At 46.8% G+C, this 27,442-nt stretch overlaps 2 protein-coding genes across 2 annotated transcripts; both read right to left on the bottom strand.

Moving 5' to 3' along the window:
* Window positions 1-18,549: 18,549 nt before the first annotated feature.
* On the bottom strand, window positions 18,550-22,034 carry CCL16 (C-C motif chemokine ligand 16). Its single transcript, XM_025441479.3, has 3 exons — window positions 21,857-22,034; window positions 19,219-19,339; window positions 18,550-18,796 (listed from the first exon to the last, which is right to left on the bottom strand). The coding sequence occupies exons 1-3, from the start codon at window positions 22,011-22,013 to the stop codon at window positions 18,664-18,666; spliced, it is 411 nt and encodes a 136-aa protein (XP_025297264.1). The 5' UTR covers window positions 22,014-22,034; the 3' UTR covers window positions 18,550-18,663.
* A 1,983-nt stretch (window positions 22,035-24,017) lies between these two features.
* On the bottom strand, window positions 24,018-26,782 carry CCL14 (C-C motif chemokine ligand 14). Its single transcript, XM_025441468.3, has 3 exons — window positions 26,559-26,782; window positions 24,690-24,804; window positions 24,018-24,242 (listed from the first exon to the last, which is right to left on the bottom strand). Exons 1-3 carry the CDS (start codon window positions 26,755-26,757, stop codon window positions 24,152-24,154), a joined length of 405 nt encoding a protein of 134 aa, XP_025297253.1. The 5' UTR covers window positions 26,758-26,782; the 3' UTR covers window positions 24,018-24,151.
* Between the last annotated feature and the right edge of the window lie 660 nt (window positions 26,783-27,442).

Raw genomic sequence — 27,442 nt, 5'->3', positions numbered from 1 at the left:
TCCTTAGGTTGGTGGGTGAATGTCCACCCCAGAGAACTGGAAGACCAAGGCTCTGTGGGCCCCAAGTAGGCTGGAAACAACAGCTGGATGTGTGTGTGTGTGTGTGTGTGTGTGTGTGTGTGTGTGTGCGTGTGAGAACAGGTCCTGGTTTCCTGTGGGTGGGAATGAAATGACAAGTGGAAGCCCAAACCATGTGGGTGGCCCAGTTATTTTCAGCTCACAAGAGGAAGGAGCTGAGCTCTCCAAGTTGTGGCCAAATCAGCATAGGAGACCACAGCTGAGACCAGAAGTTGAAGCATGCATGGTCTGGGGGAATTGGCCCTGGACTGACGGGGTTCCAGGCTGTGACCCTGGGTGAAGCATGTCAACTTTGAGCATGTTTTCTTGTCTGTGAAATGAGTGGCTTGTCTGCAGAGAGCAGTCTGTTGGTGGTGCTGGCTTATCTTTGTCACTTGCTGACCTAGGATTAATGTCTGGGCCAGGCGTGGGCTTGCCCCTCTACTAATCTCCTCCAGTTAAAGCTCTTTTCCTATATAAAAAGTCCTCTCTGTGCTGCCTCCCTGGGCAGTGGATGACCCATTGCTGCAAACTTTATGGAGGGAGGGCAGTTTGGCAAAATCTATTAGAAACCTAAAAGCACATATTGTATTTAGTAAGTTCTATTTAGGAATCCTACACCTAGGAATTTGTACAACATGATAGTACAAGATATTCATGGTTTGATAATAATAAAGATTGGAGATCCTCTCATTGGCCATCAGTAAGGGACTGATGGATTTGTTCTGGCACTTCCATATAATGGAGTGTCAGGCAGCTGCTAAAAAGAGGGAAGCACCTCCCTACATATAGGTATGGAATGATCTCTAAGATACACTAAGTAAAAGAAGCAAGGGCCACAATGGCTTATATGGGAAAAAATATAGACCCATCTATGCTATAAATGCCTAGATTCTCTCTTGGAGATTCATAAGAAAATGGTAAAAGTTGCTTTCCTTTCTGGTTAGGAAGGAAATGGGAGGGAAGCCTGGGGACAAGGATAGGAGGCAGACCTCTTTTTCTTTTTCTTTCTTTCTTTCTTCTTTCTTTCTTTCTTTCTTTCTTTCTTTCTTTCTTTCTTTCTTTCTTTCTTCTTCCTTTCTTTTTCTTTTTCTTTCTTCTTTCTTTCTTTCTTTCTTTCTTTCTTCTTTCTTTCTTTCTTTCTTTCTTTCTTTCTTTCTTTCAAGATTTTATTTATTTTATTCATGAGAAACAGAGAGAGGGAGAGGCAGGCTCCATGCAGGGAGCCCAATGCGATGGAGTCCCGGGACTCCAGGATCATGCCCTGAACCAAAGGCAGTCACTTAACCGCTGAGCCACCCAGGCATCCTGCAGACCTCTTTTTCATTGCATATTTTTTGTATCTTTAGAATTTTATATCATGTGCATTTCTGATCTATTTACAGAGCATCATCTGGTAGGTGGTGCCCAGAGTCTGGGGAGAGTTCCCACAGAGTTTCTGTCCCATCTTAGAGCCTCTTTTACCCCTCAGTACAGGGAGAGTACCAGGCCTCTCTGTGGGGTTCTCTGAGGTGGGTTAACTTGCCTGCAGGCTCTTCTCTGCACCTGTCTCTTCTCACCTCTTGTGAACACCCTTCACCCCATCAGGGAAGTGGGTTTTAGAAGCACATGTTAACACTGACAATACAGCCTTACTTGCCTTTTTCCAAAGAGGGGTGACATTTGATCCCCGGAAAAGGAGAGTAGGTCATTATCTCCTCTGACTGAGGGTATCTCCTAGTAGAAACAGCATGAGTCTTGTTGCTCAAGCTTTGGTTCAAATTCCAGCTTCTGCTGCTTGCACTGTGGAAGCTCAAGGAACTGTCATGATCTTGCTAGATGGTTCCCTCTTCTGTAAGATGGGCTGACTGATCCTGAACTCAGGTGATGAGGGGAGAGGAGATGAAGTCATTGTATACCGTGCCTGGCACATAGCAGATACTCAGGAAATGGTAGCAGTGCTCACTGTCACTGAGGTCACTTCAACCAGCTGGGCCCCTTGAAGCCACTCATTTCACAACTATGAAGGAGGGAAGACACAGTAGGGTTAGAACTGGGCCCAGTTCAGCAAACACTCATGGCCCTTCTGGGCTTGGCCTCTTACCCAGTAAAGGTGGAAAAGGTACAGTGCCTGTCTGCTATGGGTGCACATTGATCATATGGTCTGGGAGAGCCTCAAGCTTGCAGCTTGGGGGAGAGAGCCTGACTGCGGGTCTGAGGTCTGGAGACAGTGAGGTATGCCACAAAGTGACTGTTGGCTGGATGGATTTGCCACTGAGGTTTGCAGGGAGGCTCTCTTGTCAGGGAAGAGACTGATTTGGGAAGGAACACAGGTTCTGGAGGATGGGGTCTCAGACCATCCTCCCCTGAGAGCAGACTCCCCCTGTGTCAGGGGTTCTTGGCTCCACAGATGCTCGAAGCATGGGAATTGTTCGTTACTGCGATATGGGAATTGTCCTGAAGATGGGTTCACCTCCCAGCTGTGGAAACATAGCTCTTTCTCCTGGGATGAGCAGTGGTGGGGAGCATGGGCCTTTAGAGTAAGGCAGGCCCAGGGCTAACTTCTTGCCTGGCTGTCACTGTTCTTTAACTTTACTGAGTCTCAGTTTTCTGTTTGTGAAATGGGGATAATATTACCTACTATTCACTATGAGGATTCAAAGAAACACATGAGGCATCACAACAATGCTGTTTTAGTAGAGCTGGCTGAAGTTAAGTTGGCTGGTCTAAAATGAGGGCAGAAATCTTAGGGAGGGACTGACTCTTTGGCTTAGGGGAAAAATGCTTAATGGGCATGTTTCATTATAAAAGGGGAGACCCCCTATGTCACCCCACCCTCCCCTGCATTGCTTAGAGAGGGCTAAATCATTCTGCACAAGAAGGAAACAAGATTGGAAGTTGTTCCTGGTCAGCGTGAGAGCCGATGTGGGGTTGTGAGGGAGAAGAGGAGAGATGTGCAGGGCCCTGGTCTTTTTTTTTTCCTTTGTATATATATTTTTGGAGTTTGATTTGCCAACATATAGTATAACACCCACTGCTTACTCTGTCAAGTGCCCCCCTCAGTGCCCGTCACCTAGTCACCTAACCCCCCACCCACCTCCCTTTCCACCACCCCTTGTTCGTTTCCCAGAGTTAGGAGTCTCTCATGTTCTGTCTTCCTCTCTGATATTTCCCACTCATTTTCTCTCCTTTCCCCTTTATTCCCTTTCACTATTTTTTATATTCCCTGAATGAATGAAACCATATAATGTTTGTCCTTCTCTGATTGACTTACTTCGCTCAGCATAATACTCTCCAGTTCCATCCATGTTGAAGCAAATGGTGGGTATTTGTCGTTTCTAATGGCTGAGTAATATTCCATTGTATACATAGACCACATATTCTTTATCCATTCATCTTTCGATGGACATTGAGGCTCCTTCCACAGTTTGGCTATTGTGGACATTGTTGCTATGAATCCTGGGGTGCAGGTGTCTCAGTCTTTCACTGCATCTGTGTCTTTGGGGTAAATTCCCAGCAGTGCAATTGCTGGGTCATAGGGTAGCTCTATTTTTAACTCTTTGAGGAACCTCCACACGCTTTTCCAGAGTTGCTGTTCCAGTTCACATTGCCACCAACAGTGCAAGAGGGTTCCCCCTTCTCCACATCCTCTCCAACATTTGTTGTTTCCTGTCTTGTTAATTTTCCCCATTCTCACTTGTGTGAGGTGGTATCTCATTGTGGTTTTGATTTGTATTTCCCTGATGGCCAGTGATGCGGAGCATTTTCTCATGTGCTTGTTGGCCATGTCTGTGTCTTCTTTGGTGAAATTTCTGTGTACGTCTTTTGCCTATTTCATGATTGGGTTGTTTGTTTCTTTGCTATTGAGTTTAATAAGTTCTTTATAGATCTTGGCTACTAGACCTTTATCTGATATGTTATTTGCAAATAATCTTCTCCCATTCTGTAGGTTGTCTTTTAGTTTTGTTGACTGTTTCTTATGCTGTGCAGAAGCTTTTTATCTTAAGTCCCAAATAGTTCATTTTTGCTTTTGTTTCCCTTGCCTTCTTAGATGTATCTTTTTTTTTTAAGATTTTATTTATTTATTCATGACACACACACACACACACACACACACACACACACACACACACACAGGCAGAGACACAGGCAGAGGGAGAAGCAGGCTCCATGCAGGGAGCCCAACGAGGGACTCAATCCTGGGTCCCCAGGATTATGCTGAAGGCATAATCCTGGGCTGAAGGCGGCGCTAAACCGCTGAGCCACCCAGGCTTCTCATTCATAGATGTATCTTGCAAGAAGTTGCTGTGGCCAAGTTCAAAAAGAGTGTTGCCTGTGTTCTCCTCTAGGATCTTGATGGATTCTTGTTTCACATTTAGATCTTTCATCCATTTTGAGTTATCTTTGTGTATGGTGTAAGAGAATGGTCTAGTTTCATTCTTCTGCACATGGCTGTCCAATTTTCCCAGCACCATTTATTGAGACTGTCCTTTTTCCAGTAGATAGTCTTTCCTGCTTTGTCAAAGATAAGTTGACCATAGAGTTGAAGATGCAGGGCCCCAGTCTTGGGGAAAAAAAATCAGGCTGAGGGAGATTAAGTCCTTTTGGCTAGTGGATTTTTAAGGCAGGGATTTTTATGGCTAATATCCTAGTTCAAGTTCTCACCTAAATTATTCTGGGCTACATTCATGCTACATCATATTCAGAACTCATCCTATGCCCACATTTCCAGTGAACATCTATCTGTTAATTCCCAATAGCCTTACATTGGTGTTCTTTTGGGGGGATGAAGGAATGATGGCCCTGACCCATGTGGGATAAAGCAGCACATGAAGAAATAGAGGATTAGTGGAGGTGGAAGATGGAGGAAAGGATATGATGCTGGGATATGACACCAGCCTTCAGTTCTCCTTATGGAAATGGAAGAAGTCTGGCTCGTAACTGCTTGCACCATCTGAGATGAGGGAGGGAGCAATTGTTTTTGATATTCTGGTGAGGCCCTGGATGAGCCCATAGCAGAGGCTGCCAAATAGGGGGCTTAAAAAAGGTGGAGGACATGCTGAGGCTCTGGTCGATGAGGACTGGATGGGGCTGAAGCAGCAAGGGAGGGACCATGAGGCCCTGCCATACTCAGAGAACAAATCACTGGTTCCCCTAGCTGTGGCACATGTGGCTATCAGGAGGGCTCAGGGGCAAGGCAAGATGAGCCACACCTCATTGCAACATTAGATGAAGCCAGCAGGATGAGAACCATGTTCCTCACCCCAACCAGGGCCACAAGGCAGCTTAAGTGTCCCTTGCATTCTGAAGCCATATCAGGAGGTAAGAAACAGCCCTGACAAGGAGTCTGAACTTCACCCTGGCTGTGACTATTTCTCTGAAGTGCCACTGCTCTATTCCAGGGGAGATGGTTTCCCTTAATAGTCATTGTTTAAGTGTTTCTTGCACCATTCCAGTATGATCAGTTACTGAAAATAGAACTTTTTTTTTTAACGTTTATGTCAGTTGTAACATGTACATTCTTGACACAGCCACATGTTTGATACAGAAGAAGCACCACCACCACCACATATACACACACTCCCACTGAGAAACCACCCTCTCATCTCCCAGACTCTGGCTGCTTTCTAGCCTCAGCACTGCAGACACTCAGACCACCAGATCTCTCAGATCTCTCTTCAAACTCTGTTCACGCTTCTGAAAACAAGTGGGGTGGGGGAGTGGATCCCTGAGAGCTGTGACTCTCCCTTCTGTGTCCTACAGCTGTCCTTGATTGTTTCAAACCTCCTAAGGAGGCTTGATTTCTCCCCAGGGACCAGGCAGGAAATGCTCAGAAAGTACGATGTTGGGGGAAAAAAGAGAGAAGTGGAAAACACAGAGGCTGAGTCACAGTGAGAAGGGACTGGAGCCTGGCCCATGGGTGTCAGATTCGCTGAACTGGCTGTTTATTGTTCTGTAGAACTTGTCTGGGGATCCCTGGGTGGTTCAGTGGTTTGGTGCTGCCTTTGGCCCAGGGCGTGATCCTGGAGACCCCGGATCAAGTCCCACATGGGGCTCCCTGCATGGAGACTGCTTCTCCCTCTGCCTGTGTCTCTGCCTCTCTCTCTCTCTCTCTCTCTGCTGTGTCTCTGATGAATAAATAAATAAAATATATATAAAAAAAAGAACTTGTCCTTCCCCACTTCTGTTAAATGGGTGTAACTTTAGACAGTTCTTTCCCCAAGGCTCGTTGGGAAGTTTAAGTGGGATGACGTCAAGAACATTAACAGTGCCAGCACATTGTCAGCAGCCAATACAAAATAGCTCTTACCATTTTCTTCTCTCCTGCCCTCTGTCCTTTTTCCACTCTTATGTCCACTCTCTCCACAGTGAAAAGGTGAATAATAATTGGACCATTAAGGATCTCTATTGTGAGGAAATGGGAACTTTCCAGTTGGAAGTGAGGGGCTGGCACATGGTATGGAGGGATCCTCATGAGTAGCACATTATGAGTGGCCAAATATCAAGGCAGTATGGATTTTCTACCTCCCCCACCTCTTGCCCCTTGAAAACTGCCACTAGCTGTCTGACCCAGGACAAATGGCTGATCCCTTCCGAGCCTATTTCCTTATTGGTACTGTGGGGTTGGTACAGTACCACATAATGGGGCTGGGAGAATCAATTGGCATACTCTGTGTCATGGGCCCTGCAGAATGCTTGGAGTATGGCAAATGCACAATACATGTAGCTGCTTCAGCTAAAATAATGAGGTTTGACTGGTCAGCCCAGCAATCTAGGAACCATTCTTGACTTTTCTTCCTCTCATTCCTTTCTTACGTCAGGATTCCCCAGCAGTGATCATGAAATAAGGATGTCAGGGCAAGTAGTTTATTGGGAGGTGATCCCAGGAAGTTCCAGTAGGAAAAAGCTGCAGCAAAAGACCTTCAGGCAGAGTCGCACATGTTCACAATATAGGGGTTGGCCAGGAGTTATATGGCCTGGATTAAAACGGTGAGCTGGGCCAATTAGAGTCCTCTGTTGGGGCTTTGGAGATTGGCATTCAGAGAGATTGGGCAATGGGGGCGTGGTACCCCTGGAAGCTGAGACGGGAGTGTAGATTCTAGGAAGATAGTACCACAGGGCCTGCAGAGAGGGCTGGATCAGACACTGACAGGTCCCATTTGGGGGTTTGGAGTCAGACACAGACTTGAATTCTGGCTTGTTCACTTGTTAGCTATGTGAGCTGAAGCCAGTTACTCAAAATCTCTGAGCTCCCCATGGATTTCTCACATGCCTTATATGGGTATCCCTGGCCTGCAAGGTGGAAATTAGGATTAGGTGACATGGGTAGCCTGCTTGACACATAAAAGATGGCCAGTGAGTGTTTTCTTTTTCATTTCCAACTGCCCCACCTCTTGTTCTTTGAAGCTGGACAGTGACAGGGTCGCAGGGTCAGAAGCGAGTCTGGGAAAAGATATTTCTCAGGAAGAGACAGTGACAACTCCAGCTAGTAAAAGGGAAGTGGAGGCCCTTCTATGACTCAGAACATCCACTTCTGGGCTCCAAGGCAGGTTTGGGAGGACCGTTCTCTGCCATTGTGAAATGTAAGCAGACAGACTCAGAGCTTGTACTCACTGGGGGATTTCTGCAGAAGAAAAGCATCCCCCACCCCACCCCATATGAGGCTGGCAGGGATTCTGTTCTGCAGTAAGGCAAAAAAGGAGGTGAGTAGGCACCCTGCCAGTCCTGCAGCCAGCAGCTACAGACTGCTTGCTGAGCCCTGGAGGGAGGCAGCTAGAGGTCCCACAGTAGTTCAGCCTCAGGATAGGGTGTGGGATGTCTATGGTCAGACCAGAGTCACAGGGGAGCCACAATGGGAATACCCTCAGCTGAGTACTGCCTGCCTTCTAGGTTTCCATGCCAGGGACACAGGGTAACAAAAACTTAATGTTTTATATCCATAATCCTCACTATCATAGAACAGATTCAAATCATTATAACAGATTCAATTCATGTGCAAATACCCAGAGTTATAGCTGAAGTCGACATCTACAAACTTAGGTTTATAGGAAAGAAAACTTTACTCCTGTAGCTTAATTTGATGTGTTTTTGTATCCTGCCCTTTTGCTGGTCTGGTGGGAAACTTTAACTTAGCCTTTCTGGGGTGCACCCGGGGGTTTGGAGAGCCCATAATATGGTGATTTGTCCCCACAGGTTACTGCTGAGCCTTCCTACTTGGGGTTAGTATGGTCCGTGGGTCTGATGGCATGCTGAGAGTTTGGGGTCATGTTTGAAGACATGGAGGGCTTCCCTAGGGCTGTGGCCCACCTGTCTGGACATTGTCCACAGCCTTTTCTCTTGGGGTCTCCTTGCTTCAGGCCATGCTGATGCACATGTAGCGCTTGCCTCCCTCCAGCTCTCTTTGGCTTGGAAAAGATCCACAGCCCTTAATAACTCTGGCGAAGACATTAAAAAAGATTACTCTGAATCCTCTTTTATCCTTTCTGCAGAGATTAGGTTTTGAGAACACACGAGCCAAAGAGACTCAGTTTTAGTCACTGCCTTGTGTCCTGTCTCCCCTGAGATGGGTGGTTGAGCTGCATGGTGTGGATGGATCTGCCTGAATGAGCAAAGGGAAGAGACAAAAATAGGAAAATACCTCAAAAATGTCTTACCAGAGAATAAAAGTTGGAAGCCTGTCTTCTAGTAGTATGCCATTATCTGGTGGATATGCTATGAGCAGTTTGTCCTGCATTTCTATTATGCGTACTTGGTACTCTGAGTTAATGTGTAAGGGTGCAAAGCCTTCTACATCAGGAGGATTTCTCTAGCTCCTCCCCAATACCTATTTTACCATTTTAAAAATGCCATGCAAGGGAGCAGAAGAGCATAGTCTGACTCTCAAGTCTCATTGTATTATCCCTCTCTGCATAATCCTGGCTTTTTCCTGATACATACACCGTTCCCCAGGGAACAGCGTTAAAATTACCTGCTCTGCTTTGCCATGCCCTCAGTCCTCCAAACCTCAAAGTCCTTATTTAAAAAAAACCCTAGGGTGCTAATAGGTTAAGCACATGACTCTTGATCTTGGCTCAGGTCTTGATCTCAGGGTTGTGAGTTCAAGTCCTGCATTGGGCTCCATGCTGGGTGTGGAGCCTACCTAAACAAACAAACAATTGAGGTAAAACTTATACAGAGTGAAGTGTACACATCCTATAGCTTGATGAGTTTTTTAAAAATGTATTTTATTTGAGAGAGAGAGAGAGAGAGCACGAATGGGAGGGGCAGAGGGAGAAAGAATCCCAAGCAGACTCCTCATTGAGTGTAGAGCCCGATGCAGGGTTTGATCCCATGACCCTTAGTCTGTGACCTGAGCTGAAACCAGGAGATGGACGCTCAACTGACCGAGCCACCCAGGCTTGATGAGTTTTTTAACAAACATGTAGCCATCACTGAGATGCAGACAAAGAATATATTCTGCTCCCCAGAAGTCTACTTCATATTCTTTTGAAGTGAATATCCATCCCCTCAAAAGTAACCACTATTTCACACCTATGACTGTTCTGACTTCCCTGAATTTCATATATAGTGTGTGTTCTTGTGGGCTTTTGCTTCAAATCATGTCTATGAAATTCACTCATTGTGTTTACTGGTAGCTTGCTCTTTTCAATTGCTGTATAACATTCCACTGCACGAGATACATCACAATTACTAAAACTGAATGCAGGCTTCTCTGATTTCAAGTTTCCTTCCAATCTCTTTGCTAAAGAGAGATCTTTATGACACATTGCTATCTGCTTGTTTGACCCGAGCCCTGCCCTCTGCTCCTCTGACTGTTCTGCTGGGGGTAAAAGAAGCAGGGTTTTGTTTCTCTACCTGGCTCTCCATTATGTCTTCCTCCTTCTAAGTAAGCACTGGCCCTGCCTTCTTTCCCAGGGCTATCTAACAAGGGGCAGGTTTACCGGGAAGGAGCTCCAGCAAAGTGAGTCTTGCTGCTGAGTTTGTGTGGAACTCCTGATTGGTCAGGGAGGTTGGAGCGAGAGAACAGGTCAAAGGAACAGACGAGTTTTGAGAGGGGCTCTGGACCCATACCAGTGCTGTATGTAGTATTGGGATTGCATCACATTTAGTCAGATCTCCCAGGGGGCTGTGGACCTAGAGTTGGAGTCAAGGATGCCCAAAGATAAGAGTCATCTTGGTTCTTAGCTCAGTTCAAAGCAAGGTAAGCAGGAATCCCTTGGAAACAGCTGGCTGGACTAGTTGGGGAAGGAAGCCCTTGCTGCTGGACTGGAGAATAGGAGGTCCCTGTCCCTAGGAGGCCCTAGCCAGAGGCTACTTGACAGACTGGATGGTCTTCTGGGGGCATTAGGAGCTTCTGAGGATCTTAGAGCAGCAGACCACTATTTCTGGACCCTAGTTACTAGTGGGACACACTCTACTGATGTCTCCAAGGTGATACTGGGGAGGGAGGAGTTTGTCTGCAGAGGCTGAGATAAGAACTGGATTGTGGTGGGTATGGATGCCTCTCCTCTCCAAGACTTTCTGCTTCCAGGCCTCCTCATTCAAGTGCCCAATTCAAGCCTGACCTCTCCAGGCAATACCCCCACAATCCATAATTACTCTCCTCTATTTTTCAAAACTTTCTTCTCTCAGGATGGTGTGAATGAACAGAGTAAATGTATTAGCTTCCTAAACTTGCTCTGCATTTCAAATTCTGCCTTTTCAAATTCTGGATTTCAAAACAGAATGCTTGGGCCCTGGGTTGAAGTCCCAAGAGATGGATGACTGGCACATGACAAGTTGATACGACCCTGGTGAGGGGTGGGTGGGAGGGCTCCTTATCATGATCAGAGGTTCATTGATGCCATCCCTTGTTCTTCCATGCAATCCTCCTGTAGCCCAGATTCCATGATTACTCTGTAACCTAGCTAACTATTTGCCTGAGCAACTGACTCAGCCTTGTCAGCTCAACTCAGCCTTTTCTCTGAGTTAACCTTTCTGTATATATAAAGGAAAAGTGGTTTGTTCCATGTCTGCTGAGGGATAACTTCCAAAGCTGTAACTCTTCCAGCGAGGGTGAATGGGTTCCTTTAATTTAGGGTTAGGACAAACATTTAGATATTGTATTTAGAGGTGGGTATAAGGCCTCACATGTACCTTGAGGAAACCTGCCTCTACATATATTGCATGTTATGTAAATGAGGCTCGTGCTCCTCCTTGAGCAGAGATTTTAGTATTATGATGAGGTAAAGGTAACCATGGGTGGTTTCCGAATTCTGTGTAAAAGCTCACCTGACAAATTGTACGATCTTTGCTATTTGAGCCTTGCCTGAAGTGGTCAATGGCTTGGTCCTTTGGTTTTCCTGAAAAGGTTTTCAAGATGAGCAGCTACCCTTGAACCTCAAACCCAAACCACAAAAATTAGGAACTCATTCCATGCCTATTGCTGACTTGATTTCTGATGCCCTCCAAAATCTGCCTGCTTTTGTACAGTCTCTTGTGCTCTCAATTGTATTTTAAACATTTTGCTTGGAGTTTATAGCTTTTGTTTGTAGAAAGATCAGTTTATTAGATATGTTTGGTGTGCAGTTCTCTAGGCTGGAAGCAGAACCTCAGATGACAAGTTTAAAAAGTTAAAATTTTTCTTAGTGGCTTTTAGAAAATGGTATGTGGGTACGAGGAGTACCCATCTCAGCAGCTGTTTCTTTTTATAATAAATTTATTTTTTATTGGTGTTCAATTTACCAACATAGAGAATAACACCCAGTGCTCATCCCTCAAGTGCCCCCCTCAGTGCCCGTCACCCATTCACCCCCACCCCCCACCCTCCTCCCCTTCCACCACCCCTAGTTCGTTTCCCAGATTTAGGAGTCTTTATGTTCTGTCTCCCTTTCTGATATTTCCCACACATTTCTTCTCCCTTCCCTTATATTCCCTTTCACTATTATTTATATTCCCCAAATGAATGAGAACATATAATGTTTGTCCTTCTCTGATTGACTTACTTCACTCAGCATAATACCCTCCAGTTCCATCCACGTTGAAGCAAATGGTGGGTATTTGTCGTTTCTAATGGCTGAGTAATATTCCATTGTATACATAAACCACATCTTCTTTATCCATTCATCTTTCGATGGACATTGAGGCTCCTTCCACAGTTTGGCTATCGTGGACATTGCTGCTATAAGCATTGGGGTGCAGGTGTCCCAGCGTTTCATTGCATCTGTATCTTTGGGGTAAATCCCCAACAGTGCAATTGCTGGGTTGTAGGGCAGGTCTATTTTTAACTCTTTGAGGAACCTCCACACACTTTTCCAGAGTGGCTGCACCAGTTCACATTCCCACCAACAGTGTAAGAGTGTTCCCTTTTCTCCGCATCCTCTCCAACATTTGTGGTTTCTCAGCAGCTGGGTTTATGCATTATGTACAGGCTTCCTCATTCAAGTGCCCAATTCTTGCTTCTTAGACAGAACCATGTGCATGAGCCCTTTAAGGAATTAGAGTCTAGTCATTGTAGTTTTTTTTTTTTAAGATTTTATTTATTTATTCATGAGTAGAGAGAGAGAGAGAGGCAGACACCTACGCAGAGGGAGAAGCAGGCTCCATACAGGAAGCCAGATGTGGGACTTGATTCCGGGACTCTGGTATCACACCCTGAGCCAAAGGCCGGTGCTCAACCACTGAGCCACCCAGGCATCCCTAGTCATTGTAGTTCTTAACCACTGGGTGGCACTGCCCACTAATTTTCCTAAGATCACATCAGACTAGAACTGCTTTGCAGTGACTGCAAACCCTCACCCTCCAGGATCTAGTTTAAAATGCCATCTCCATGGTGGTGCTTCCTGACATGACACTCTGACTCACAGCCAAAAGGGCTCATCACATTGACTTCTGAACACACCTTCTGCCCAGCCAGCCCAAGGCCTTTGTGTGAACTTCATGAATAGACATTCAGTGACACCTACCAGGTGCAAAGCATAAATTTAGAGTGGTGGTCCCTGCCTCCAAGGCAGCCTTTTTAAAGTAAGTTCAAAGACATGCATTGGATATGAAGGATTAAGTTCTCTCCTTTGCATCTAGCATAATGCTACTTACATATCATCCTTGGGAGAATTGAGAAAATAGTCCCTCACATTATCTGTGTTCTGTGGTTCAGATGAGAAGCCCCTAGCTACAGAGTCAGGAGGGGAAGGCTCCTTTCTGGGAAGAGCACAAGGGGTAGGGGAGAGAGGGAAGTTCTGAGTGTGTGCTTAGGGTAAAAGCAACTGTAGTCATAAACAGCTTCTTGATCCTGCCATTCACAGCGTGGTTCCTTTTTCACCAGCAATGTGGGAACTGAAAGCCGTCCTCTTTCATTTTCCAGGAATAACCTGCTCGGTACAAGCATTCTTTCTCTGGCATGGGAGCCATAAGCGCTGACTCTGTGATGAACTAGGCATGGGACTGGACACTTTGTGTATGTTAACTGGTGTGATTCTCCTAATAACCTGCAATTGTAGGTGTTTTGGTCTCTGTTTTACAGCATAGGAAACTGAAGCTCAGAGAGGCTGAATACTTGGCACATCAGCACACAGACATGCTCACATTTTAAAAAAGTCCTCCATTGTGTCCATACCTCTCTGGCTCCAACCCTAAATTCTGTTCCCTTCATAAAATGGCTGTAGGAAGAGCTACCTATGTCGCGTCCTGACCCCCACTTCTATAGCCCCATTCTTTCACCACCCTTGGTTAGGCTTCTTTCCATGCTCCTCCAGGTCACCAGACATTCATGCGTCAAATCTGATGGCTGTTTCTCTATTTCTCTTTTACTTCTTAGCTGCTTGACTCTTCCCTCTTTATTATTATTATTTTTTACTATAGTTCTGTAATGTAGTTTTTAAAATAATATATATATATTTTTATTAAAGTTCGATTTGCCACCATAGAGTATAACACCCAGTGCTCATCCCATCAAGTGCCCCCCCTCAGTGCCCGTCACCCAGTCACTCCATCCCCCCATCCGCCTCCCCTTGTTCGTTTCCCAGAGTTATTAGTCTCTCATGTTTTGTCACCCTCTCTGATATTTCCCACTCACTTTCTTTCCTTTCCCCTATAATCCCTTTCACTATTTTTTATATTCCCTGTATGAGTGAAACCATATAATGATTGTCCTTCTCTGATTGATTTACTTCACTCAGCATAATACCCTCCAGTTCCATCCACGTCAAAGCAAATGGTGGTATTCATTGTTTCTAATGGCTGAGTAATATTCCATTGTATATATAGACCACATCTTCTTTATCCATTCGTCTTTCGACTCCTCCCTCTTTTGTAAATTATTTTCTTGTCTTGGCCAGCAGATCACCATGCTGTTCTAGATGTCCTGCTCCTGCTATCTTACTGGCTACTTCTCTCTCCTATCTATGTGCAACTCCTGCTCTATTCTACCTCTAAAAGTGCCCCAGAGTCCATTGCTCATCACCTTCCTGCCTGCCTCACTTGATCCTGTGGCTTTACATCTCCAGCTTGACCATTCTCTGGCATGCCAGAGCCACACAGCCAACTCCCTGACCATTATGGCCACATGGATACCTAACAAGCATCTCAAAAGTGTCCTGTCCCTATCCTGATTCCACTCCCTAACTTACTTTCCCCCTAGATTTCCCCCTTTCTAGAACTTGTGCCAGCATCCACCTGGTTACTCAAGCCCAAATCTTTCTCAGTATTTCTTTTCAATTCTGTCCCCCAAGTAGTTCCCTAATCTCTTCTACCTCCACCACTACCTCGTCTCCCTTCTCCCTCCCTCATCTCCAGGAATCCATGTCTGCACAGCAGCTAGTGCAGACATGGATTCCTTTAAACAAGTGGATCAGATGATGCTATTTGGCTGCTTAAAACAATCCCTAATGGCTTCCCACCTCCCCTGACATAAATCTCACACTCCTTACTCTGGCTTACAAAGTACCCTGACCTCCTCTTACCTTCTGGCTCCTCACCCTGCTCTCCTGGCCATATGCTCCAGCCACACTGCTCCTGTACACAAGCTAGTTCCTGCCCAGCACTTTGTACCAGCTGTGCCCTGTGCCTGGAAAGTTTTATTCCTCATGCAGCTGTCATTGAGCTGTTGGGGTACACTTCACCTCCTTGGGTGAGGTCTTTCCTCACCACCTAGACTGAAGTAGCCACCCTGGGCATATCCCTGGATCTTGAGAACTGCGTGGGAGTCTTTTACCTCCCCCAGTTCTACTGTCTAGGGCAATCCAAAGTTTCTGCAAGTCTTCTGTGACCTTCCAAAGACTTACTTCACATTTCTCAATCTCTAATTCCTTGTTCTGGGGCAACTGGCCCCATCTCCCATCTATGCTAATTTCAATGGGGAGTTATCTCCTAAACCACTCACATCAAGTATTTGGGTCTACATAATTGACGGGACTCTTTAGGGTTCCAGGGAGGAGGAAGGTCCCACTGTTCACTGCACTGGCTCCAGCTGTTCCCCTGACCACTCTCCCCACTCCTCTGTGACTCTCAAAGGCAGAACAGTTCCTCCTCCTGGCTCACACCTTCTCCTGAAGTCTTTGCCCCAGTCTGTAGTCCTGTCCTGGGTGACTTTCCTGCCTTAACTGGGGCTACTGACATATTTTCTTAACAGAGGTTGTTTCCTCCATGAAAGAGATTCTTGCTCTAGCTTCTAAGAGAATAACCACATTTTCCATTTTATTCTACTACTTGTTCCAGACCCTGTGGTTGGGGATTGTCACAATAGCCCTGTAAGGGGTCAGCTCCATTTTGCAGATGAGGAAACTTGGCTCAAAGAAGAAAAGGCCATCGCTGGTAATCACGAGGCTCTAGAGAGATTCAGTGTTCCTCCTTGCATCTGCCCATTGCTTCCTCAAAATCATCTTGGCCAGCATCAAAGGATAGCTGCATGGGAGCAGCCCGAGTGGCTCTGCGGTTTAGTGCCACCTTCGGCCCAGGGTGTGATCCTGGGGACCCGGGATCTGGTCCCGCTTCGGGCACCCTGCATGGAGCCTGCTTCTCCCTCTGCCTGTGTCTCTGACTCTCTCTCTCTCTCTTTGTGTCTCTCATGAATAAATAAATAAAATCTTAAAAAAAAAAAAGATAGCTGCATGGAGACCCACTATTCTAGGGCTTATTTTCCACCCTCCCCAAGTCAATCACCTATGTCCCACAAGGACATAGTCTTGTGAGCTGGCTGGGTGTAGGTTTACATGGGTGAGGTCTTTGCTTTATGATGATCAGGACTGGCAGATCCCAGTGTGTCCCCAAGGAGGGGGTCGTGTGTGTGTGTGTGTGTGTGTGTTTAAAGCTAGGCATCTATCTACCTTGAAAAGCTTAGAAATAGTCCTCTTTAAAAACAATTGTTGCACTTGAGGAAAGTACTTGCAGTTCTGAACCATTAGGAGTTTCTGGTAAGCTTTATGTTATGTGCTAGGATGGGAATTGACATTGTATATAGACTTTCATTTAGGTTTTCAGACTGACCTCTTACCTCTGAAATCTGATGGACCAAAAGAGAGAGAGAGAGAGAGAGAGTAAATGAGTGAGAAATAACAACAATATTTCCTTTCTAGCCTGTTAGGATCCTGGCCCTGGCTTGTGCTTCCTTGTTTTCAGCTCCATCCTGTCCTCTAGGCTTTTGAACTCTGGTCCGCTGATTTTGACCCTGGTGCTGGCTCAGGACTTTGAAACTTCCTATTGCTCTGGGTGTACATGCTGAACTTATTTTGACTCCTGTGTCAATCTAAGCCCTGCCACCCATCCATGTCCATTCTGGCTTCTGCAAGCAAAGGTCCTGGTCTGACTACATTGTATTTGTTAGTGATTCTATCATCCCTAGGCTGTGAGCTACTAGAGGGAGAAGTTTGATCATATTTATCTGTAACGCCTCAGCTCTGATAGCAAGAACGGTGGAGAGGAACTCCTGGATCAAGGAGCAGGAACTCCCAGTCCAGGAAGTTCTCAAGTAAGCAGCACTGGCCCCCTGGGGAGGGACAACGGGCAGGAAGCATGTGGGCCAGAGCCTCAGATCCTTACCTGCCTCTGAGACCCTGGCTGGTGGTTAATGGGCCACTGACCAAGTTAAAGTGCTTTTAGCACAAGTAACAGAAACCAAGATCCACTAACTCTGGCTAATGTAAAGGAAAGGGGTATGGATACTGAGAAGTCCACCAAAGCATGAATGGGTAAACAAAATGTGGCATATATACAGGATGAAATGTTATTCAGCCTCAAGGGAATGAAGCCTGAAGTGTGTATGCTGCAACATGAGTAAAGTCTAGAGACATGGGGCAGCCCTGGTGGCTCAGTGATTTAGCACCACTTTCAGCCCAGGGCGTGATCCCAGAGTCCCAGGATCCAGTCCCACATCAGGCTCCCTGCATGGAACCTGCTTGTCCCTCTGCCTGTGTCTCTGCCTCTCTCTCTCTCTCTGTGTCTCTCATGAATAAATAAATAAAATCTTAAAAAAAAAAGTCTAGAGACATTATGCTGTGTAAGACATGTCAGTAGCTCAGCGTGGGAACAGAGGTCCCTACTTCTCTTTTGTGTCGGCACTGCTGGGGGAAGACCACATATGGGGGGGATCTAGCAAAACCTCTACAACAAGGACAAAAACTATTAGCATGTGAATATGCCCACTTTGGCCTGCTTAAAAAAAAAGAAAAAAGAAAAGTAAACCCTATGTTTTAAAAGAAGAAGAGATCTAGTAAAGGGATAAGGATGGACAGGAAAAGTCAAGAGTTCCGTGGGGATTTTAATGAGTCAGAGGCCAGAGATGTTCTGGCTGGTTGGAAGCCGAACATAATTATCTAGGATGGCTGGTGTGTGGGTGAGAGGTGAGGCTGAAAGCAGAGCGAGAAGGATGTGAAATATGTTTTTCTGTGTATTAAGAACGTATTTATCCCCTTCTCCCTTAACTGTGGCATTTCCTCCAGAGACAGAACATGTTTGAAATGTTTTTAATTACTTTTTTTTTTTTTTAAATTTTTATTTATTATGATAGTCACACAGAGAGAGAGAGAGGCTGAGACACAGGCAGAGGGAGAAGCAGGCTCCATGCACCCGGAGCCCGACGTGGGATTCGATCCTGGATCTCCAGGATCGCGCCCTGGGCCAAAGGCAGGCGCCAAACCGCTGCACCACCCAGGGATCCCTTTAATTACTTTTTGAATCACTGGCTAGCTTCTCTGATTGCCACTGTCATTCTGACCACACGGCCACCTGCATTTTCACAGGGCTGCACCTTTCTTTCTTTCTTTCTTTCTTTCTTTCTTTCTTTCTTTCTTTCTTTCTTTCTTTCTTTCTTTCTTCCTTCCTTCCTTCCTTCCTTCCTTCCTTCCTTCCTTCCTTCCTTCCTTCCTTCCTTCCTTCCTTCCTCCTTTTTCTTTTAAATTAAAGGATTTTTCTTTTTAACATTTTTTTTAATTTTTTATAAATTTATTTTTATTGGTGTTCAATTTGCCAACATATAGAATAACACCCAGTGCTCATCCCGTCAAGTGCCCACCTCAGTGCCCATCACCCAGTCACCCCCACCCCCCGCCCACCTCCCCTTCCACCACCCTTAGTTCGTTTGGGCTGCACCTTTCTTTCCCGGATGTGGACTCCCACCAAGGCCTGATGGTCATGGAGAGCTGTGGTGTGGCCTTCCTATGACCTAATGCTTTTAGCCCTGGCCATGTTTCTGGGAGGCAGCAAAGGTATTTTGGGATCCTTGATGTACTCTTGGACCCATTTGTCTTGAGGGTTGGAGCAGATGTCTCGGTTCTTTTTGGTGACAAAGCTGTGGAGGCAGAGTTAGACTATCAGCGGTCATGGAGTGGGGTAGGCGTCCAGTCTGCACTCCCCCATTCCTAGCTTGCATGGGGCTCAGCTCATTACTGCCTCCCTGGGCCTCTCTGACCTGAATTCCCTCAGAAGGCCTCCCTGTCTGGGTTCTAGACCTCATCATCCCTGTTTTAGCCTGTTTCCCGCTCAGCCAAGACACTCAGGCGTGGGTTTCATTATCGCTGCCATTTATTGGGCCACACAACTCTAAGTGGCAGAATCAAGAATTAAACCCAGGCTTGCCCTATGAGATTCAAAGCCCAAGTCCTTGATCATGACTCCCCTTCTTCTGTCATGGAGACACTTAGTTCTATGCACCTCATTCCCGCTCTAGGTTCCCCTTCCCCTTCCACAGAAGCATCTGCAGGGAATGCTTACATGATTGCCGGCAGGTAGCAGTTGAGGGCCTTTCTGTATCCCGCCACCAGTTTCTTTGGCAAAACTTTCTCATGATGCCTCAGGCAGCAGGTGGGAGAGTTGTTAAGCGATTCAGGAATTTCTGAGGGAATCACATTGAAAACTGAGTCAAGTAGGCATAGAGGGAGCCCATAATTGCCTACCTTTATCTCCCATTTATTGCATTCCACGCCTCTGATGGCAAAGCCATCTGTTAGCAGGGACTGATGGGTAATGGAGAAAGTGAGAAAAATGGGGGAGGATGTACATGTAGAATCTCCAGCCTCTGAACTGAGTTTCATCAAATGCAAATGACTCGGTTTTTTACATTTTCTGGCGAACCAGGGTTTGGTTTGGTAAACATGTATTGGGCCCCTGTTACGTGCCAAGCTCTAAGGGAGCAAAAACTGAGGAAGACATAGTTCCTACTCTTGAGTATCCCCCAGTCTAGTCAGGGTGAAAAGGGAAAGTGAAAAGATAAATATGACAGTAGAATGTGGCCTGGGATAGAATAGGATTTGGCACAATGTGCTTTGGAAACAGAATTAGGGACAGCTAACCCAGCCTGGGTGGCTGGGGAAGAAGTCCTCTAGCACACTGTGCATGACTTGATTCTTGAAGGCTGAGCAGGATTAAGACAAAGGGGTTGTAGGGTCTAGAAGAAAGAAAGGTATGAAGGCCTGAAGGCGGGAGAAGCTGTGTGTGTGTGGGAAGTGCTGAGTGGTTGCAGGATGGCTGGAATGCAATGTAAGAAGGAGGTAAGAAAGATGAAATTAGGGTATCTGGATGGCTCAGTCAGTTAAGTGTCTGCCTTCAGCCCAGGTTGTGATCCCAGGGTCCTGGGATTGTACCCCACATCGTTGGGTTCCCTGTTCAGTAGGTAGTCTGCTTCTCTTCCCTCTGCTCCCTGCCCCCCAGGTTTGTGCTCTATCAAATCAATAAATAATCTTTAAAAAAAGGAAATGAAATTGGAGAGGGTGGGGAGGACAAGCATACCTTCTGAGTTGTGAGGGGGAAGTGTGGACTCTATCCTAGAGGCATTAGAGGGGCTGAGGTCAGGGAGGTGGGTGAGTGAGCAATGAGCCAGAGAATTTAGGCAGAAAGAAAAGTGTTTTAATTTAGGATTCAGGTCAGACATCTTGAATAGGAATCTTGACTAAATGATTTGAATAATGGGCAAATTTTAAAAATTTCTCTAGGTTTCCTCATCTATGAAATGGGAATAAAAAGATGCTTATGTCCTAGGATCATAGTGAGGGTTAGTTGAGAAAATGCTGTAAAGCCCTTAATACAGAGCCTGGCACATAGAACGGCTCAGTCGGTGCTTGTTGTAATTAAGAGCAGATGGTAGTAATGATCATTCTTCTTGCCTGGAAATGCCACATTCCCTCCCTCTTTGATGTTGACAGAATGCTGGCCTCAATTGGTTCTTAGCACTGTGTTTTCCTTGAGCTCCCCTGATTACTTATCAGTTGGGGAGTTGGGGATATCACACAAGAGGGCAGGCAGACACCTCCCCCAGTCTCCAAAATTGCAGAGTGCAAACCCTTTGCAGTCTGACCCCTTGCTTCCAGCTGGTGGCCAAGATTGGAATATCTTAAGAGTACCATTTGGCTGAATCATGCTTTGGGTGGGCCATTTTGTCTTTTTTGAAGACTGAGCCCATTGCAGTGGTATGTTTGACCTTCCCTAAGGGCATTGTTACCTCCTGCCACCCACCAGATGCAGCTCTGTACACAGTGATACCCATGACCTTGGTAGTCAGCCAAGTTTACAAAGTTCAGGGGCATCTTGAGAGCGTGTGGCCAGATTATGTTTTGGGTGCGACCCTTGCTCCCCTGAGACTTTATACAAGCAGAGTCTTGCCAGACCACTTGCCTGGGGTAGCCTTAGAGAGAAAAGAAGGGCTAGAGCACTTGGAGATGGGTATGTGGTCCTTTTCATAAATGGTGGTCGAGACAAAGATAGGGAATGGGCAAAATCTCGTTCTCCACAGGTCCCAGGTGTCCTGTGTCTCCAAAATCTTTCAATCCCTTTCCTCTTTTCTATAGACTTTGCTTAGATCCAGGCTGAGGAATGGGGATAGAGCCCATGAAATCCTCACACTGCACACCTGGGCATCCCATTGGGCCTTCTTTTGGCTGCCATGATAGTTCCAACGATCTGTGCCAGACACTACAAGGAAGGGGTGTCTATGTTCAGAGTCCCCACTCCTGGGTCTAGCTGCCTCCCCAATGTCGTTTATCTTGCTCTCCCAGAGCAACTGCAGCTCTTCTCCTCCACCTGTCTTGCTCTCCTTTCATTGCTCACGTTTATTATTGTCTCTTCTGTTACTTTCTTAGCTCCTCCTAACCAGTGACTATTCCTGTTCTTCATCCTTGAGACTCCTCACGTGTCCTTGACCCAGCTTCCTGGAACTGCCTGATGATCCCAGAAGGGATCTGGACCCCAGCCCAGCTCTGCTTGCAAAGGGGAGAGTTTGAGGACAGCAGGTGTGCTGCTGGAGGGGAGAGGCCCTGTGGCTGATGACTGAGACTTGACAGGGCTCTTGGCATCACCTCGCTGCTAGCTGCCCTGTACCCCTTTCTCATTCCTGCCCTACAGGGACAGGTGGACTCACTTGACTGGCCATGCAAAGCAGGAGTGGTGAGGATGAGGATGAAGATGAGGAGCAAGAAGGCAGTCATGGAGAACTTCATTCTCTCAGGGGGGCCCTTCAGCTTCCAGGCAAGGCTGGTCATCCACTCTGACTTCACAGCTCTCTGGACTCTGAGCATTTCAGAGCCAGTGGGGGAGAGAGGAGGTGCCTCCCTCAGTGTTTGCTGAAAGGGTGGGCGGGGCCTGGTACAGCTGATTAATAAGTATTTAAGTTCAGGAGAAGGAGAGTAGAGAAAGGGAACATGCGGTGTGTGTGTGTGCTGTGTTGTCTACCTTGTATATGCCCTATTTTACTTAATCCTCGCAGTAGTGAGGCAGAGATTATTACTGTTTTATAAATGAGGCTACTGAGACTCAGGGAGGTTAAAGACATTCTCCTAGGTCACACAGGTAGGAGGCAGGCAGTTCTGAAAACTGGATCCATATGATTTCACCATCTTACCTGCCACCATCTCTATCTTGGGGGAGGAGGGCGGGTGGAACCTCTCTCCCAGTGCCCAAGGTGATCGGTCTTTGGGAGGGTGAACATAAGGCAGGATTAGAGAGTGCACAGTCTGGGGCAAGGGGTAGGGTTTAGGCCTCTGAAAAGGGTGTCCCCCCCCTCCACCCCCAGTCTAAGGACACGACTGAGCTCACATTTTTCCTCTCACAGATTATGTTACTAATACAACGAGAAAAACAATGTGCCGATCCTTGGGTCCTCATTTATTGCTGAGGTGTTTGGCTTTTTTTTTGTTTGTTTGTTGTTTTTTTAAAATCTGTTTGGACCTTGGACTCCAAACCAGTTTAAGGTCTATTTGGCCATTCCTCCTGTGTACCTGTGATATGGGTTTATCCAAACTGCCACTGTGCCAATTATGTCCAGCAGAGGGTGCTCCACCCTCATGCACCTGACAACTTGCTTCTGTGTCCCAGAGTTCCGGCTTCTGTGCCCAGCCTTGACTAGGGCTGACCTGTCCCTCAGTATCTTCTCTCTCCAGACTGCCTGAGGAACCCGTTGAAGGCAAAGCTCAGAGAATAGATGGAAGATACGGGGAGTTTTGCCATCGATGGACTGTGAACTTTAGAGGCACAGAGGGAAGTGTTTCAGTAAATGAGAGTAGAGGGAGGCGAGGGCAGGTGGAGATCCTGATGGGGCTTGCTGTTTGGCATGGCTGCTTATAAATAGAGAAAAGTTATATAATGCATTTAGTCCTGCTGGGTTCAAGGCAGTTAGTGCTGGTGAAGCTATGGCTTTTTATGAGGGTAGGAAGGGTATGTATGTGGGGTACTCCCTTGGCTGCTGTTTAAGGGACTCCCTTGGAGGCAAGGAGGTCTGAAGAAGCCTGGTTATACGTTTAGCATACAAGCCTCCTCTTGGCCCTGGTCTTGGAAGGCTGGTGGACTGGGAAGGATAGCCACAGTGCCTACACTGGGGATGTTCTTACTCTGAGGACGCAGAGCTCTTCCTTGAATCCTGAAGATGGGTTTGGGAGCCTTTGGGAGCAGCTAGGTGTTATTCATGGAGCATAGCCTCCTCTTGATTCCTGCCTAATTCCATCCATCCATCCATCCATCCATCCATCCATCCATCCATCCATTTCCTGATCACCCGGTAGAGGCCAGGTTTTCTGTTAGGCCTTGTGGAGGATACAAAAATGAGTATAACAATATAGTACAACCTGATGTATATAAGCATAGGGAAAGGTTGGATAAAATATGTCCACAAATCATTCTTAATCCCAGATGGCTGGAAACAAAGGCCTTGGGAGCAGCACAGAACAAAGGACTTTGAAGTTTGGCTGCTATGAAGAAGGCTTTATGAAAATTAACCTGCAAAATCAGGTGATAACTCTTAGTGTTACACTTGTGTAGCTCATATAAGATAATGCACATAGGCTGCTTAGCAGACTACTTAGCAGACTGCTTGGAAAGTAGAAAGCGCTGACAATGGTATCTGTTATCACAATGATGATAGTGTAAATGTGGCCACAGGTTCCCACCACTCCCATCACAGGCCTGATCTGTTCTTTGCACCTGCAGCTGACCACACTTCTGTGGAGCGAAGGCTGATGCCAAGGGTACCACCCCGGCTGGGCTCCAATGAGTAGATTCTGTAGAAATGAGCATAGGCAGGGAGGGCATGAAATTCAAGGTCTTTAATTCAAGGCAAGGCAGCTCCCAAGAGGTGACTGGGGCTGAGGGCTGCAGCTAAGAGGGGAGCTGTGGCCTCTTCCCTTTAAGATGGCTGGCTGCTCCCTCCTCCACTACATCTGGGTCACTCATTTCTCCTCAAGTCCTTGATGTAGTCCTGGACCCAGTCATCACTGGGGTTGGCACATATGGAATGGCCATTTTTGGTGATGAAGCTGTGGGACAAAAGGGAGAAGGGTTACCAACTGAGACATCCAGCAGCCAGGAAGAGAGACCCGTCAGCCCTCCCAAGCCAGTTCCTCATCCACCCAGGCTATTTCTCCTTCCTTTGCTAGAGGCAGCTCAAGACCAGTCTCCTCTCTTACAAATGCTCTCCAGCTCCCCAGATCCCCTGAACCCACCTAGTCTCTATGCCCCCACCCCCACCCCTGGAAGTGCCCTCCTTATTTCTCTTCCCCTCCACTGATAATTCTCCATTCATGGGGTCAGCTTCCTCCTGGCTCCCGGCAGGCTCAGCCAGGCCAGAACGCCCCCAGGATGTCCCTCTGCCACCTGTTGCAACGAGAGGTGCTCTGTGGAGTCCCCATTCTGGGTCCTCCCTACCACCCCCCCAGGCCTTGCGGGCTCCTTGTCCCCCAGTATGGTATGTGGGTGCCACCTACATAATTCCAGCCCTGGAGCACTGGCTGCTGGTCTCAAAATAATCTGTGATCCGGTGACGTGGGATTGCTCGGGTAATGTACCTGAAGCAGCACTCAGCTGGATGGTAAGGTCCTCCTAAAGAGAAAGGGAGGAAGCTGAGACTGGACTCTTTGTTAAAGGTCATACCTGCTGGCTGTTTCTGCACTGCAGAGGTGGAAGTAGGATGGAAGAAGAGGTGGCCTCAATCCTGAGATAGTATTGTGCAGAGACTCAGTTATTTGGCACCTCTTTCCCTCCTCCTGCATCAGCAACTGTTCTTCAACTTCTCCCAGAAAGACTTGCTGATGATCTTCAACTCTGGATTAAAGATTAGTGAAACCCAAACCTTCTCAATGAATAGACACCACCCCTGTGGGACAGGCTTGCACAGATGTTCCACTGAGGAGGAATATTTGGAAGAAATCCCAGGGGGGGGGGGACAGGGACATATGCCAGTTGGGAGTGGCAGACCCAGCCACTCCCAACCTGCCTGTTCTGCCTGTGTCCCCATTGAACCCCTGTCCTGCAAAGAAGGAAGGAAGCGGACACCAAGGCTCAAGGACCAGGAGTCTGGACACCAGATCCCAACCTCCCCTCACCTTTGCTAGTTTTGTGCCCATGGAAATTTTATTCCCCTGTTAGTGTCCTCATCTGTCAATGAGGCTGTTGGGCTGGATTGGTCGTTTTTATGCTGAGTTTCCTAGGAACCTTGGTAGTAACGGTGGGGGATTGGGGTCTATTTCAGAGGTACTGATGCATTTGGGAGTAGAGTTTTAGGGATATATCCCCTTTGGTCTGTCTAGCTGTTTTAGACATTAGGTTTCTGAGTGAGATTTCGCTTGAAGAAGGATTCCATGGTCTAAAAAATATCAAACATCACTGAACTTTCCAGTTATTTTCTGATTCTAAAATTTCATGGTTCTTATAGGAGGTGCAAGAGGGTAATAACAGTGGAAATCACACATTCAGTCAAGCTTGACTTATGGAGATATTAGGAAGGGTGTTTCCAACTGAGGGCTCTGGAGAAACAAGCAGGCACCACGGTCCTGGAGTGGAGTGATGGAGGTGTGCAAGGTTTATGGCCAACCTGGACAGAACCAGGAGTGTCCTGGCAGTGGCCTCCATGGTTGCCATGCTTGGGTGGGAAGGGAAAGGCCTGGTCTTTTACCTAGTACCATTCCAAGTAGCATCCCCACTCTCCAAAGAATGGAGTAAGTGATCCACTGAGACCACCCCTACCCTATTCCTCTGAGCTCCAAACACCCTCTCAGGTAAGTCAAAGATTCCCATTAAGGTTAGACCAGCTTTATTTCAATAACCTTCTCTGTCTCCTCCCCCCCTCCACCCCATTTCTGGAAAGGAGATGAGGTAAAATTGAAGGGTGAGGCATAGTTTTGGTTGTGTGTAAAGGCAGCTCATCCTAAGAAATAAGGTAGCTGAGGTGGGATACCCATTGTTGTGGTTCCCCTCAGCCCACACCTAAGCAAGGCTGTACTTATGGGGTGGGGTTGACTCTGGAAGCAGATGGCCCTAATTTCGGGAGGCAAGCAGACAAATGGCTTTGAGGGTCCCCCCAAATTGCTCCTCTCTCTCCCTGGGGATAATATCCCCCAAGTAGGGTGGGCTGCTCTTAATAGCAGAGAGAGATGAACTGAGGGAGTGGAGAGTCAGGTCCTCACTCCATGGTCTTGGAGGTAAGGGGGACTGTCTAAGAGGGAGAGGACAAAACCAGTTTCAGAAGACCCCAGATCTCCTTCTAGAGCCCCTCCTTCTTGTATCCCCAGCAGGCTTACTCCTGCTTCTTTCTCCACAGGGGCTAGGTTGGAAGGAAAATAAGGTGTTGCACTCACGTGAGGATAATTCAGTTTTGGACTCCAGGGTGCAGGTGATGATGATGAGGAGGAAGAGGGAGATAGTAGCCACAGAGACTTTCATCCTCCTGATGAGGGAGAGCTTTATCCTCCTGGTGGGGAGCTGCTGTAGATGGAGAGCTGGCCTCGTAGGGGCTTCTGAGGCTCCTGGGCTGAGGAGGTATTGAGAAATGATCATCAAGGCAAAATATTTTCTTAAAATAAGGAAACTAAGATTACAAAGGGAAGTAAGGAATAGTAATGCCTCAGCAATTTCATATCCTGCATGTTTGTTGAGGGTGGAGCGAGGGAAGCCTGGAGAGCCAAGATTTCAGAGGAAATTGGCTTCTATCCCCAGTGGGAATAAATTTAACTCCTTTGACATAAGCCCTTCCTTTGGTGTAGACCATAGAACAGGGCCTGTGGGTGCAGTTGTGCACTTAGCGCAAGATCTCAAGGCTGAGATGTGGCCTATGCCCAATTCCAGTTCTAGCTCTGGAACAAGGCCATGTGGGGGAGGTTCAGGATCTGTTTGTCTGGAGATAAGAGGGGATTTGGTTTCTCATCATTACAGGATGAGAACTGGAGCTCCCCATGCCCAGTCTTACTAATCTAAGCTAGGAATTCCTCACTTAAATATTTAAGCCTGGGAGCTGGAGGTTCTGCTTATCACCAGCCTCTCACCATACCCAGGGGTGAAGTGCCATGATGCTCATTACATAATGGCTCTACACACTAGCCACTGTCCCAAATATTTTATCTTTAAATCAGGCACAGAGAGCATAAATAACTTTGACAGTTGATAAGTAGAATCAGGGTTCAAACCTAGGCAGTCTGGTTCCCAAGTCTGTGGGACTTGGGAACTACTATCTCATGGAGAAACA

This window comes from Canis lupus, chromosome 9 (assembly GCF_003254725.2).
Source record: "Canis lupus dingo isolate Sandy chromosome 9, ASM325472v2, whole genome shotgun sequence".
NCBI lineage: Eukaryota > Metazoa > Chordata > Mammalia > Carnivora > Canidae > Canis > Canis lupus.
This window is presented reverse-complemented; position numbering and strand designations above follow the sequence as displayed.